Here is a 15442-nt window from a genome sequence, read left to right as displayed (position 1 = left end):
TTTGATACTTAAATGCTGATAAATGTCTCATATACGAGACTCTATCCCAATTGGATGCTTGGCAATGCTTCAAGATGTTCGATTTACTATTTTTGGGTTCACCCACCGAATGATTGTTTGGAGAAATTCTGACTTATAATCCCTATCAATAAAAAATAGAAGAAAATTCAAAGAGTCAGACATTTCACGCTAGGTAGATGACATATATTGAATATGATTGAGTTAAGTATATTTTTCCTTATTTTCTGTCATGTGACAGTAGTGTATTATGATGTCAAAGTCTAGCTAGCCCGCTTTCTCCTTCCAATGTTTCAATATTATATTGTGCATTTGTCTTGACCTTGTGCCACTGTCGACTTACATGATTTTCATTCTTTGGTACGTATTTATAACAAACTTTTTAACGACATTTTTTCCCATTAAATCTAAAAAGTATAATTTAAGAGTATTTGTGAGAACAAATATATTTCCTGCATGTGTTTTTCTATTTCTTCGATAAACTTTATGTGAAACTAATGTGGTATTAAACTAATGTAGTTGATATTAAACTTTACTATGTTTTGCATAAAGTTCAATTCCAAAAATAATCATAAACACAAAATACTTTTCCTTTTGTATGGTATTTCATCTCTTTACTAATTTTCCCAATGCCAGATGCTAGATTTGTGTCAGTTTAATGGCCCCATGTTAAATATCTCAATAACATCATATATATGCACACACAAACACACACACACACTTGGCAATAACGTCGTCGTGAAGTAGTACGTACTTGGTTGTTGCTGAACAAAACAAGAAGATAAGTGTAAATAATAAAGTCCAGAAAATGGAAGGAAATTACATTAACAAATAATAATTCACCATTCGATTGGTCCAATTTTTCATATTCATTGTCCATTTGTTTTCAATTTTTCTCTTCTGTCGGGGGATACTATAGAGAATCCACTACTTTTTATATGCGCTAGTGAATGGAAGTGGCCGCCCTATGATCCAAGCCGGCCGAAAGCAGCCACCACTTTTCCATTTTAAATACCATTCATCCCATCTCAAATAAATTATTCAAACCATCTCATCTCATTTCATCTTAACATATCTCTCTCTTCTAATCAGTTTATTATTTTAAAAAATTAAATTATATATGTACAACTCGTGTTTACATGAGTATGATACATGGTTTAATTAGGTATATAATCTTAAATATAGATCTGCCACAATTCGATATTTTATGTGACACTATATTATTACAAATAATATAACATTTTATTTTTGTTGGTAAAAAAATGATACTTGCAGTCGTCAGTGTGCAAGCGTTGTCCAATCACTTTGAAAAAAGTGAATAAATACGAAACCACATGAAAGGAAAATTAATTTTTTAATAATAGACTATATTCTTTTTTAAAGTGACTACATGGTGCTGGTACACTTTATGACAACTATATGTAGTATTTCTCATACGTAAAACACACGTCCAGATCAGATCACCCATGCTTTAAGTTAATTATATTTGCCATGTGAACTTTAGAGGGGTACTTTTGGATTCTTCTCTCAAACAAGTTTTCATTGAAAATCACAATCAAACATGCACAATCAAAAATAAATAAAAATTTAGTTTTGTGTTTTTTTAGCTAAATAGATTAACACTAGTGGCCGGCCAGTGGCGGCTTCTTAGCTTGTTCTTGATAATTACTTAGCTTAGGCCAAGAACTGCCAACCCATGATAAGCTAAATAATTATGTATCTGCTGTAATGATGTTTGCTCATCATGATACATCTTCGGGCTTGAATAGACTCTGGCATCCCTGTTTCACTGTGTCTTTGCTTGTAGCATCAGCTTTTGGAGTTTTCACCGGAACTTGGCGGGGATATGGGTATCAAGGAAGATCCTACAGCCAACTCAAAGCCAGCTCACAGTCAACAGACATAGTAAAATCAGCAAAGATTTGTGGAAGCATAATTCTAGGATCAGTTTCTTATTTGGTTGTAACTTTCTGTAAATATAGAATTTACGTTACTGCTTTCCATAGTTAGATTGTTCAAATGATTTGTATAAAAACCTGCTATGTACATCAATATATTTTTATGAGATTTAGAATCTTAAAAGCCAACAGCAGTGTTAATCCTTTACATGGTATCATTGAGTCGGTCTCTAACGAGATATACTTTCCTTCCGAATGAATACACTTCCTGGGTCCTCCTCTGTCAATCCGATTATTACCATCAATGCTTCCACTACCATCAATGAAAAACTTACGCCTGCTACCTTCCCTCAATGGAGAGCCCAATTCGAAGCACTGTTAATTGGCTACGATCTCATTGATTTTGTTACCGGCAAGCTTACATGTCCGGTCATAGATGCAGAAAATTCTGCCACCTCAAAAGCAGCGAATTCCCATTGGATTCGCCAAGATAAACTCATCCTCCATGCTATCCTTGCGTCCACTTCCCCTGCCATCACTCCACTTCTTGCATCCTGTAAAACCTCCCATAATGCCTGGACAACACTCACTCGTCTATATGCAGGAAAATCCCGAACCCGTGCGATGCAACTCAAGGAGAATCGTACATTGCACATTCGTGGCAGTCGTTCGGTCACTGACTTTCTGCATGCAGTCAAGATAATCGCAGATGAGCTTGCGATTATTGATCATCCCATTTCGGATGATGATTTAACTCTCTACATCTTAAATGGATTGGGTCCCGAGTTCCGTGAAATCGTTGCACCAATTGTTGCACCAAGTCTGCTCCTCCTGCATCGGGTACTCACCAGACTTCGGCGCCTCTGATGGACTCGTCTCCTCCACCAATTTCTCACCAGGTATGTGTCCCTTCCTCCTCTTTATCTGATTTGCCTATTATTTCTCCCATAAATAATCCACCCCCATCCGGTTCTGATATACCACCTGTGACCCGAAGCCATAATATGGTAACTCATTCTATGAATAATATTTATAGACCGAAAAGATCATTTCTAGTCACTGGGCATCCGATCCAACCCTCCTTGGAACCAAACACAGTTAGTGAGGCCCTATCTGATTCTCGGTGGAGAGATGCAATGTCCTCTGAGCTCACAGCTCTCATGCGCCATGGTACATGGCAGCTGGAAATTCCTCCACACGGATGCAATATCATTGGATGTAAGTCGGTTTTTCGGATAAAAAGGCTGGCTGATGGTTCAATTGAACGGTATAAAGTGCGATTAGTCGCCAAGGGTTTCAATCAACGACCCGGTTTGGACTATAAAGAAACTTTTAGTCCCGTAGTGAAACCCGTTACCATCCGTACTGTGTTGTCCATTGCTGTAATAAACGATTGGTCACTTAGACAACTTGATGTCAATAATGCATTTCTGGATGGACATCTTACGAAAAAAGTATACATGAAGCAGCCCCCTGGCTTTTGGGATCCAGAAAAACCAGACCATGTTTGCTGTCTTCGCAAGGCTATATACGGTCTCAAACAAGCACCCCGTGCTTGGTATTCTGCTCTTAAGCAAGCACTGATTCAGTTTGGATTTCTGAATACCAAGTCTGACTCTTCTCTGTTTGTTTACATTGCTGGTTCAATAATTGTCTATTGCTCAGTGTATGTTGATGATTTAGTCATCACAGGAAATGACTCAAACTTTGTGGCAAATATTATTACTCAGCTTGGCCAAAACTTTTCCATCAAAGATCTGGGTCCCTTGCATTTCTTTCTTGGCATTGAAGTTATTCCTACAAGTCATGGATTGTTCTTAACACAGCATAAATATGTCCGTGATCTCTTGGCTAAAACAAACATGGATGGTGCTAAGGATGTTACAACTCCATTATCAACCTCGATTGATCTAAAACTGGATGATGGCACTTCAGCAGTAGATTCAACTGAGTATCGTCGTGTCATTGGAGCCCTGCAGTATCTCTCTCTAACTCGACTTGACATCAGCTTTGCAGTCAACAAGTTATCTCAGTTCATGCATCGTCCTACACTGACTCACTGGACAGCCACAAAACGATTACTTCGTTACTTGAAGAACACGATCTTTCATGGCATAACCATTCAAAAAAACATCAGTCCAACACTCACATGCTTTTCTGATGCTGACTGGGCAGAAAATCTGGATAATAGAAGTTCCATCTCCGCTTACCCCATTTTACTTGGTACCAATCTCATCTCATGGAGTTCAAAGAAACAACGAGCAATGGCAAGGTCATCCACCGAAGTTGAATATAGGGCGCTGGCCACTGCAGCATCTGAGTCTATGTGGATACTTTCACTGTTTCAAGAAATGAAGTTCACACTCAAACAGCCACCCTTATTGCTTTGTGACAATTTAGGTGCCACACATCTTAGCTTCAATCCAATTCAGCACTTAAGAATGAAGCATATTCAGATAGACCTTCATTTCGTCAGGGATTTGGTTCAAAAAAATGTTATTCAAGTACGACATGTCCATACCAATGATCAGCTGGCAGACTTACTCACAAAGCCTCTCTCGCGTAAAAAAAAGATCAACTCAAAACCAAGATCGGACTTACTGATGGCAGCCCGTTCTTGCGGGGGCGTATCAAGGAAGATCCTACAACCAACTCAAAGCCAGCTCACAGTCAACAGACATAGTAAAATCAGCAAAGATTTGTGGAAGCATAATTCTAGGATCAGTTTCTTATTTGGTTGTAACTTTCTGTAAATATAGAATTTACGTTACTGCTTTCCATAGTTAGATTGTTCAAATGATTTGTATAAAAACCTGCTATGTACATCAATATATTTTTATGAGATTTAGAATTCTTAAAAGCCAACAACAGTGTTAATCCTTTATAATGGGAACCTCCATGCTGACTATATTACGCATATTGGTTGAACACATGTTCCCTATTTTCTCCATCCTTCAGACCGAATTGATTGAATTAAACATCTTTCTAGGCAAGCCAATAGTGTTGTTTGAAGAACACAGAGTGACAGAAACCGTACTTCTTGTCCCCAGTAAATTTACTGACACGACTTCCAACTCAAAGGAACTCAATCTCACGTCATTCAATGTTACCTAGCTAGTTGTTGCTTTATTAGATATATATATATATATATATATATATGAATTTTGCGGGGCAGGCATATAAACTAACCAAATACTTTTGCTAGGATTGCATATAAATTATACATCCAAATCATAGAATGTCGATATAAGTTTTTTAGGATTTCATGACTGGATATATCATCACAGAGCATCAGAAACAGTCAAGGACATTCATGTCATCTTGAAACATCCTTCCAATTAGTATAGTTCCAATGGAAGGAAAAGAACATTCTTCCAAATGTGTCTCAGGAGCGTAGGTACCCTTTGAGCAATATTCTTCTGATTCGCATCAAACATGCATGGGCAATACTGCCAATACGCATGCAACCTGAGTAGATTATTAAGGGAATCTTAACATCAAATAATAACCAAATCACCACCTTAATTTCATTGGCAAAGCCTATATTAAGTCTTGAAAGATGAGAAACAATGTCTATCAGAAACGAAGTTTATGGGGGCTAAAACAGGGCATAAAAATGCAATATGCAAGTGTTTTTAGCAGATATTTGCTGTAATAAAGCTGTAGATGAAAATTTTCAGGGCCAACACAACACTTGAATTCCAGCTATAGATTAAAAGATTCCCCATTTGTAGCATGATTGCCGGCTAGCTCCAAATTAATTGAGGTAAATCGACATTTTCTAAATTTTAGAAATTCTTTCTATCTAAATTTACTTTTTAAAAGTTCCTCACTTCTAGAAATTCTTTTGAACTAAATTTTCTTTTGGGTATCACATTTTCTAATCGACATTATATTATTTTCATAACATTGCTTGGAGTACCTCAGAAAGCATCCTAACATTCTCCTGAACGCTTTCTGCAGTGTTCCCCCACCCTTTCTCAAAGTCCCACTCCTTAAACCTAGAAGATGGCAAATACAGAAAAACCATTTACCATCCATATCCACCTATCATGGAATTTGTGTCAAAACAGGTTTTGCTTTCAGGGCACTTTGCTGCTTAGCGACTGTATCCAAAGTTGCATTTATCATAAGATCCTGCTAAATTGGAACAACATCCATTATTTGTGTATCCAAAGTATGAGCTGCATTTATACCTCTCCTTCATAATTTACTCGTCTAGCTCTGGTGCACGTTGCTTAGATCTTCATGTGCCCACGTGGATAATTCTTAGGGCCCAACATAACGTTTAATGTGGAAAAAGCTTATGGTAGACTTGAATGGAGATTTTTATGGATATGTTTGGCCTTTGGTTTTCTTTTATACACTGACGGCATTGTTATCTTCCTTAATCAATCCAATAAATCCTTGAAGGGTTTATCTGAAGTATTTATTAAGTGGAAGGAAAAAATGCTCGTTTCTAGGAAACATATTATGCTGGATGAAACTGGCTTTTTAGGAATAATTTGCTTCCTTTCACATATCTTGGTGTGCCTATTCTCATTAAAAGGAACAATGGGGGAAATTAGTCTTGATTAAGCATGTTTTATCAAGCATGCCAATTCATTTGCTCTCTGTTCTGAATGTGCCCAAATCAGTTTTGAGGTTTATTACCATGCTCTTCTCTGACTTTTTCTCTTTGGGGAGATAGAGAAGGTGAAGTAAAGAAAAAATGGGTTGCTTGGGAAAAAGTATGTCAGCCTATCGATGAGAGAGGATTGGGTGCAAGGGAAAAGAGAGCATTACGCATGAAGTTAGCATGAAATTTTATATATGGGAGCTCGATGCTTGTTATGGCCCGTCCTTTTCAGATCCAAACACCCGAATCCTTCGAAGAAGCAGCCATCAAATATTGATGGCTCAAGAAGTTGATGTGGTTGGCAAGAAGGTTTGAAACTTGAGAGGTCATGCCTTCATCTGAGCGAAATTTGGTTAAATTACAGGACCATTGAAGATCAGATTTGGCATCTCAGATTAATGCTATACCTTATTGTCCTCGGAGGGGGGAAAGATACACCTGTAAAGGCTAATCTAATTTCTTGGTATAGATGGGCATGGTGTCAAGTTTTACCCACCAAGATCTTCGGATATATTGAAACTAATCAGACTGCAGATTTTTCAGCTATAGAAGGTGCTGAAGGGAAAATTGACAGCTAGATCCAAATTGTTCAACCTTATAAATAACCACAGAGAGAGAGAGAGAGAGAGAGAGAGAGAGAGAGAGAGAGAGAGAGAGAGAGAGAGAGAGAGAGAGAGAGAGAGAGAGAGAGAGAGAGAGAGAGAGAGAGAGAGAGAGAGAGAGAGAGAGAGAGAGAGAGAGAGAGAGATGGATGACAGTGCCACTAGTGTGGTGGTCTTAAGATTTAGCCCTTTTACACGTACATGTCATTCGTCCATGTCAAACAAGTCGAAGCTCTAACTCCAAATCTACCTACGGATAATCATAGTCCTTCTTCCACCTAATCTGGAAGATTGATGCCCCAAGTTTAAGAATCCCTCTTTTCTCCTGTGTAAGGTTACCGATTGAATTCCAATAGTGTTAGAATAGATAGATTACTAAATTCTACAAAAGAAGACGTCCTTGAAAATAAAGACATATTACATCAGTGCACATGTTGTACAGGTCCCTAAACCCAAAAGTTCAGATCAATAGAGTGAGTTCCCATAATCCCAACCAACCAACATGAGCAATAATGCCACTACATATGCAACCCCACGAGTAGATTCATGGAAATCTTAACATCATATATGAAGCAAAAATGAAGTCTTAAGACCAGAGAGAACAAAAAAAAAATGAAAGGAAAATCTCACCTGAGATTCCAAAGAAATAGTAGCAACAAGGGCCGGCAGACCACTTGGGCTGCAAATGCTAAACTTGGAAATGCTATATATGTTGAATGGATCTGACAGGTTTTGGAAAATATGATGAAACCAGAGTTGCTTCTTCCCACTTCTGCACAAGTGCTTCCACGTTCACTAAACGCTACCCCATATGAAACTTCAGTGTCTATTCATTCCTTTATGGTTCAAAAATGAAACCAAGTATAAACTCGAACTAAAGGAATGAACAAGAAAGTGATTTTTCTAACCTTGGTATTCTTTGTGGATCACCAAAGCAAAGCAAATAATCATCCTAGAAAAGCAGATTATTAAAATCTATGAAAGATGTAAGGAAATAAAGAACTATTAGTACTCTACAGGAAAAAACCAGATGGTGAAGAATTAACCACCTTACTCGAAAGTAAACCACCATTTGAGCAATAATATTCTTGACAATCAATGCGGTTGTCCTCTTTCTCAACCAACATGGGCAATACTAGCAGTACACATGCAACCTGAGTAGATTAAGGGAATTTGAACATCAAATACTAACCAAATGACCACCTTTATTTCATTGGCAAAGACTAAATTAGGTCTTAAACATCATATTTTATTGCAAAGTATAAATTAGTATAAACATATATGGTCCATCATACCCAAAGTTTATGGGCCTTAAACTTTGTCATATAGCCATCTGATCATTTTTTATCTTCAACTTTTTGATAAGCCCTGGTTTAAATGCAGAGTGTATGGATTGCAACACTGCACACCCGTCAACAAATAACATCCAGGCAAGGGTCTCATCATCATACTTCTCGACCACCTTTTGATTCAAGTACTGCTTCAGTTGCTTGATGTTCTTCGCAATTTTCCCGAGCAAAAATTCACCCGACCTGCCACTTTCCTCGACGAACTTGCTTGCCATTCCAAGCTTGAAGTCCTCTACTGCCTGGTATTCCTTCTTCCCATGATGGATAGGACCGAGTGATACCACTATTGGCTCAAAGTACTTTTTGAAATTTTTGTGTCCATACAGCAAGGCCAAAACCTTTTGTATTTTTGGCATAGTCTTCTCAGCTGAATTTCGGGAAATATTGGCTCCTGCTTCCCTGTAGTTTCTCAAGATTTTCTTTCCTCATCTTGGACGTTGAATTCGCTTCCTCTTCAATTTCAATGATCTGCCCCTGTCTGCATGTTTTCACCAGCTTCTTCTCTGACAAAACTAACCTTCCTGGAGAGTGACTCCTCCCTGGATATGACATGCTCTGTTCCGGCCATCGCAAGAGTTTACACGCCAAAACAAGTTCAGTAGTGTTATGAAAGCATTAACGTTCTTGTATACAAAGTCCATATTGTCAACCCCAAAAACACAATACGAACCGGGGTGGCTTACTTGGGTTATGATTAAGTCAATTGCTGTGGAGGACTGTTTGGAACATTAGCTTCATCCATTTTTCCTTTTTCGATTGGCTTTCCTTTCATTCTTGTATACCACCTTGGCTCTGTAACTTGTATAAAACGGCAAATCATCCACAGGACAACCACGAGGAAAACGCCCAGAACAATCCCCATGGAAACAAAATTGGACTTGCAAGTTGTCCAAAACCCTTTGCTCAAAAGGTTGTAAATTGGAGTACCCCACCCATACATGATATCCAGTTCCTCGCTCTTTCATTCAATCCCGATTAACCAATTCTACCCCTTTCTGAACACTGCATACATGATTTGAGCCCTTGCTGGTAATCTTAACATCACGATCAATTCTTTGCCACCCATTACCACCATGGAAAAACAGTACAACATACAATACAATTCCACTAATATCCTCCAAATAGTGTGGCCCCTCAATATCTATTGCCCATTCTTCTGTTCCCCTCTGTCGGGCATCATCATCAGGCCCCTTCTCCATCTCATTATCTAAAAACTCATGAACATATTTGAACCAGTTTGGAATCTCATGATTTTCTAGAAACAAAGCAGCGTCGTAATCATAGAGTCCCTGTTAAATGTCAAATATCATCATCATTATCAATTTAATTTTGAGTCAAGCATACTATTAAAAATGAGATCACACATACACACATACCTTCCACAATAAAGGATTTTGCACTTTATCATTCCACATATTCTCATGCATTTTGTTGCAGTAGTCCATAAAAATGATTTCTAGTGATCTGATGTGGCTTCCATTGAATTCCAATATTTTTGATACTTCCGAAAATCTTTCTAGTGACTTGCATCCATCAACATGTACATCTAATATATTTGGAGGAAGCTCTGCTATTTCTTCGAGTTTATGACAATTTCTCAAGTAAAGATGAGTTAGTGTAACGAATCCTTTGATGTTCGTGGGAAGGCTAACAATATCCATCCCCGATAAATCTAACCAATACACGGTAAAGAAACAATATAGTGGAAAGAAATTTGATTTTGAATGGGAACAACTAATTTGAAGATTCGATACTTGTAATGCAGTGCTCCCATTGCTTGAATTTGATATCTCGTCTTCCATTGTTGTAGAATCATTAGGCAGATCAAGGGATTGTCCATCATCCCTCATCTTCTTTACAATATTTGTACGACCAAAAATACAAAGCCTCGGTAAATGTTGCAACTGGATGAAAGCAATTGGGACACGTTTAAGGTTTTTGCAGTACGATAGATATAATTCCCGAAGTCCAACGAGGTTCCCGATGGATAAAGGTAGTTCTTCTACTGCAGTGCCACGTAGATCCAATCTACGTAAAGATTCCATTTCACACTCGAATTCTGGAAGATCACGGAGGCTTGAGCAATTTCCAAGATCAAACTGGCTTAAAGATCTCAACTTAAGGCTTCTTGGAAGAATTTGGAGTTTAGAGCATTCCTGAAAACACAATGTAGAAAGATATTCCAAAGATCCAACGGAATCATGCACCTTAACTAATCCTCTACAATCTTGGAGAGTCAATTCCTTCAAATTAGGGATGCTTGATAGATCCGGAATTTCTTTTAAGTAACTACAAGATCTGAAAGCCATGGATGTCAAATTCTGTAAAAGAAAAGAAAAAAAAGTTGAATGCAGTTTACCAAATAACTTAAAGAAAAAAAAAATTATTGATGAATATAATTGTACATACCTTGGGCTTGAATCCAACTCCTAATTTCTTGATGATGCTATCACGCATTCTAAACACAACAAGATTCTTCCCTGGAAAATCAGGTGGCAAATATGGTGAAGGATAGTTATACCAATCAAGGACTCTTAACTTGTCAGAGAGATAATTGGGTGCACAAGAAAAATGTGCATTACGATTTATAAAGACTCTCAGTCTTTTCATATGTCGAAATGCTTTTGGATGCAAGCTTATCTCCTCATCGCCTTGAGGTAAATCTATTACTATGCCTTCAATTTCGTTTGGCCCCTAATATAAGAGAATGCATATATAAAAGTGTCAGCAAAATTAGTGCATATATAAAGTCGTTCATAAGTTACATGAATTTGCTAAAGTTAATAATTTTCGAGCTGACGGTATATTATTTCACAAAAAATACTACTCTCTCGTTATCTTTTCATGCTATTTTCCAATACTAAATATTCTCATGTTAAAATATAAAAGACTGTCTTTGCTTTCCCAACTTACGTGAGTAAATGAGTGCTCTTTTTAACTTTTCATAAAACAAACGCCAGCCAGAAGAGAAAGTAGACACTACATTAAAAAATATTCTGATATTTGAAACTAAAAAGATGGACATTTACATATGGTACTTAATTTAGTGATTCATCTTAATAAATAAACGAATTCTATTTATAACAACGAATTCATTCCTAATAATTTAAAGGATTTTTTCCACTAGGACAGGTCTTAATTCATAAGTCAATATTTTCCAGTACATTTCTCTTTAGAGAAAGGAAGTAAATGTAAAATCCAAGAATTTCTTTGTGACTCTTACCGTATCGTCTTCCAACACTTCACGAACATCCTCGTGAAAGCACAATCTGTTGCGTTTGCTAGGATCTTTGGATGATTTTTCTCGTTCAATTTCTCGACCCATATCTTGTAGCAAGTCATGCATCCAAACATATTCATCACCAGACCAACCAACTGTAATAAGACACTTTTCCATGAGCCTTTGGATACCATGAGCCGGATAAAAACCGTAACTATCAAATATTTCCATGATCTTAGCCAAAGGTTCTTCTTTGAAGAAAAATGCAATATCAAGGAACATGTCTTTCTCACTAACTTCCAAACTATCATAACTTATTTGAAGTACACTCTGGATTTTTCGATGGGGATTTTTTCTATACTTATCCAATGCACTTTTCCATTGATCTATATTTCGACCTTTTAGATCCGAACCTAGCACTATTAAAGCTAGTGGAAGACCTTGAGCATGTTTTGTTACTTGTTTGGATAGTTCGATATAATCCTTTAGTGGTTCTTTTTCATCGAAAGCATACAAGCTAAATAGTTGAAGAGCTTCATTGTCTTCCAAAGTCATCACCTCGTATTTTGAATCAACTTTAGATTTATCTAGTATATGTTGATCTCTTGTTGTTATGATGACTCTACTTCCTGAACCAAACCAAGCACGATCTCCAGCTAACTTTTCTAGTTGGACCATTTCATCCACATCATCAAGAATTAGTAGAATCCTTTTAGATTGAAGTCTATGCCAAATTACACTGACTCCTCTATCGACGTCATTAATATCCAATTTTGTTCCTAAGATCTCCGAAAGAAGTGTATTTTGTGGCTGAATCAGACCTCCTACTTGTTTTGAAGTTTCTCTAATATTTCTCAAGAAACAACTTCCTTCAAATTGAGAAGAAATCTGATTATAAATATCGTTTGCAATAGTTGTCTTACCAATTCCACCGGTTCCGAATATCCCTAACACGCGTATAATATCATTCCTTTCGATACTTAAATGCTGATGAATGTCTCGTATACGAGATTCTATCCCAATTGGATGCTTGGCAACTCTTAAAGGCATTCGCTTTACTATTTTTTGGTTCACCCACATAATGATTTTTTGGATAAATTCGGACTCATCATCCCTATCAATAAAAAAAGAAAAAAAAAATTTAAAGAGTCAGCCATTGCACACTAGGTAGATGACATATATTCAATGAGCGGTATTACTCTGCCACCTGAGTAGCACCGCTCAAAGTGATCGCTAGTCACTTTTTTTTCATATTTTTTTAATAGATTTAAATATTTTTAAAAAATAAAAAAAATATACTAATATACTTAAAATCACTTCCTTAATCATTAAATAAAAAAATAAAAAATGTTGACCAGCAGTCACTTTGAGCGGTCAAATGCATGGGTCGGGGGAGGCATACAAGCTTTTCCCATATTCAATACGATTGAGTTAAAGGAGTAATTTATTATGATATCAAAGAGTAGCCGGCCCGCTTTCTCCTTCCAATGTTTCAATATTAATATATTATATTGTACATTTGTCGTGATCACCTTGTTCCGTTGTTGACTTACATGATTTTCATTCTAATTTTGTATGTATTCATAACAAACTTTTTAACTAAAATTTTTCCCATTAATCTGAAATGTATAATTTAAAAGTATTTGTGACTGTTTATATTTAGAAACAAATTAAAACTAAAAACCACTACTTATATTTTAAAGCTGTTTTTTATTTTATTATTATTATTTCTTGTCGTCAATCCAAATCTTATATATTCTTTATATATATGACCCAAATAATAAACAATTCCCACCCTTTCCTTAGTTATTTTTTTCCAACTCTCATTGAACAGTCTATTGATGGACGAAATTCCATATATATTCCTCTATTCCTTAGCTTTTGCTTGCAATTAATCAAAAGACGTTACAAAGGGCAAAAAAGAAGAAAATCTATATATATATTTTTTATCTGTTTCATGTTCTTCTATTTCTTCAATAAACTTTAGGTAAAACTAATGTGGTAGTGGTAGTTGATACTAAATCCTTGTATCAGAAAGGATTTCTAAATTAATTTTACTATGTTTTGCATAAAAAGTTCAATTCCAAAAATAATCATAAACACAAAATATTCAGAATAATCCCATAATAAGAAAGGATTTCTACAATCTGACCATGTTTTGCATATAATTATTCAATGCAAAAAATAATCCCAAATATCAAATAGTTTTCTCTTTGTATGGTATTTTATCTTCACCTGTTCCCTCATTTCAGATCTTGGATTTGTCTGATCAATTTTACCCATAAATATCCCAAATATATATAGCATCATATATGCATACACATGATGACAAAGTACATGTAGGCAAAGCTTACCGGAAGTTCGCTAATGGTAAACCAGACAAATCGGCTACTGTTTTCAAAGCTTTCTTCCATATCAGCATCTTTGCATTATCCTTGAGCTTATCTCCAAGTTTATTAAAGGATTCCCCAAAAATCCCTTTTTGATGCCGTACTTCTGATGGATCCACATGGTAAAAAATTGGTAGAAGAATTTGTTGCATTCTTTCCTTGCAATCAAGAATCTTCAATAGCTCGTCTAAGTACCATCTAGATTCTGCATAGTTTTTAGATAATACAATGATCGAAATCTGTGACTCTTCAATAGCTTTGAAAAGTGCCGGTGAAATTTCCTCTCCTCTTTCAAGATTGTTGTCTATATAAGTCTTGATTCCACTTTGACGCAAAGCATGATTTAGATGAGAAATAAAATTATAGCGAACATCTTCACCTCTAAAGCTCAAGAATTCATCATAATTCCATAGAGAGATGGAAGGAGATGAGGAGGAGGAAGAAGCTCCTAATTGAAAAGCCATGGAAGAAGTCATGCTCTCAAACTCTCAGTATCCGCGATTACTAGTATTTACCAAGGGGTCCAATTATAGAATATAGATCAGTAGTGTTATGGCAAATAAATAATGATAGAGAAGTGGGTGGAAACTTGTCGGCAACTTCTTGGCAGTAACGTCGACCACATGCATTGAACATTATAATATCTATCAATACTCATCAGCGCATGTGCATATAGTCAAAAAAGTAGGCGAGTGGGACTTGTTGAGGGAAAAATGAGCGTATTGGCATATTCTTGTGAAAACCTGTGTAAAATAGTGTTGTAACAAGTGTTGTTGCGAAAAGGCTTGAAGTGCTCATAATAGGTCAAAAGAAAGTGACTTCGCTCGACCCTCGCTCGACAGAGCGCTCGAGCGAACTTGTGCAGAGTGCACCGCTTGACCCTCGCTCGACATGCAGCTCGAGCGAACTCAGGCAGATTCAACCGCTCGACCCTCGCTCGACACTGAGCTCGAGCGAACCCAGGCAGAGTGGGTTGCTCGACCCTCGCTCGACACTGAGCTCGAGCGAACTCAGGCAGAGTCAACCGCTCGACACTCGCTCGACATGTCGCTCGAGCGAACTTTGGCAGATTGTGGCGCTCGACCTTCGCTCGATATCTCGCTCGAGCCAATGTTCCAGATCACTTACAATGTAGGGTTTTGAACGCCTCATTTGATGGGAACTATAAATAGAACAGGTTAACTTCTGTTCTATGTGTGGAGAATCAGAGCAAAAACCCTAAGGGCCTCCAAGAACTTCTTAGAGCAAACTCTCCCCCATTTGGTTGATTCTCTCTTGGATAAACATTTCTCCACCACAACATACACAAAATCAACTCTTACTTGAGTCCATTGAAGTGGACATATT

The 15442-nt window shown here is 37.0% G+C and overlaps 3 protein-coding genes across 12 annotated transcripts in view; all 3 read right to left on the bottom strand.

Moving 5' to 3' along the window:
- Nucleotides 1–5205: 5205 nt before the first annotated feature.
- Nucleotides 5206–9256, bottom strand: LOC122297658. Of its 10 annotated transcripts, none has more exons than XM_043107790.1 (5): nt 8432–9256; nt 8186–8290; nt 8045–8088; nt 7767–7908; nt 5206–5384 (listed from the first exon to the last, which is right to left on the bottom strand). In XM_043107790.1, exons 1-5 carry the CDS (start codon nt 8459–8461, stop codon nt 5346–5348), a joined length of 360 nt encoding a protein of 119 aa, XP_042963724.1. In that variant the 5' UTR covers nt 8462–9256; the 3' UTR covers nt 5206–5345. The 10 variants fall into 10 exon arrangements, 9 of the variants coding, with proteins under 9 accessions (XP_042963724.1, XP_042963716.1, XP_042963719.1 ...); XM_043107782.1 differs by having other exon boundaries at nt 7767–7938; nt 8186–8271; XM_043107785.1 differs by having other exon boundaries at nt 8186–8271.
- A 194-nt stretch (nt 9257–9450) lies between these two features.
- LOC122297036 (disease resistance protein RUN1-like) overlaps nt 9451–15442 on the bottom strand; it is a 33154-nt gene continuing 27162 nt past the window's right edge. Inside the window, exon 6 of the mRNA XM_043106824.1 lies at nt 9451–9711. Within this exon, the coding sequence (XP_042962758.1) occupies nt 9451–9711 (261 nt within the window). The remainder of the gene's footprint in view (nt 9712–15442) is intronic.
- On the bottom strand, nt 11584–14650 carry LOC122297657 (disease resistance protein RUN1-like). Its single transcript, XM_043107780.1, has 2 exons — nt 14060–14650; nt 11584–12819 (listed from the first exon to the last, which is right to left on the bottom strand). Exons 1-2 carry the CDS (start codon nt 14569–14571, stop codon nt 11658–11660), a joined length of 1674 nt encoding a protein of 557 aa, XP_042963714.1. The 5' UTR covers nt 14572–14650; the 3' UTR covers nt 11584–11657.

The sequence above is a fragment of the Carya illinoinensis genome, chromosome 15 (assembly GCF_018687715.1).
Source record: "Carya illinoinensis cultivar Pawnee chromosome 15, C.illinoinensisPawnee_v1, whole genome shotgun sequence".
Lineage (NCBI taxonomy): Eukaryota > Viridiplantae > Streptophyta > Magnoliopsida > Fagales > Juglandaceae > Carya > Carya illinoinensis.
The sequence above is the reverse complement of the archived record's forward strand: the minus strand, read 5'-3'. Positions and strand labels throughout refer to the sequence as shown.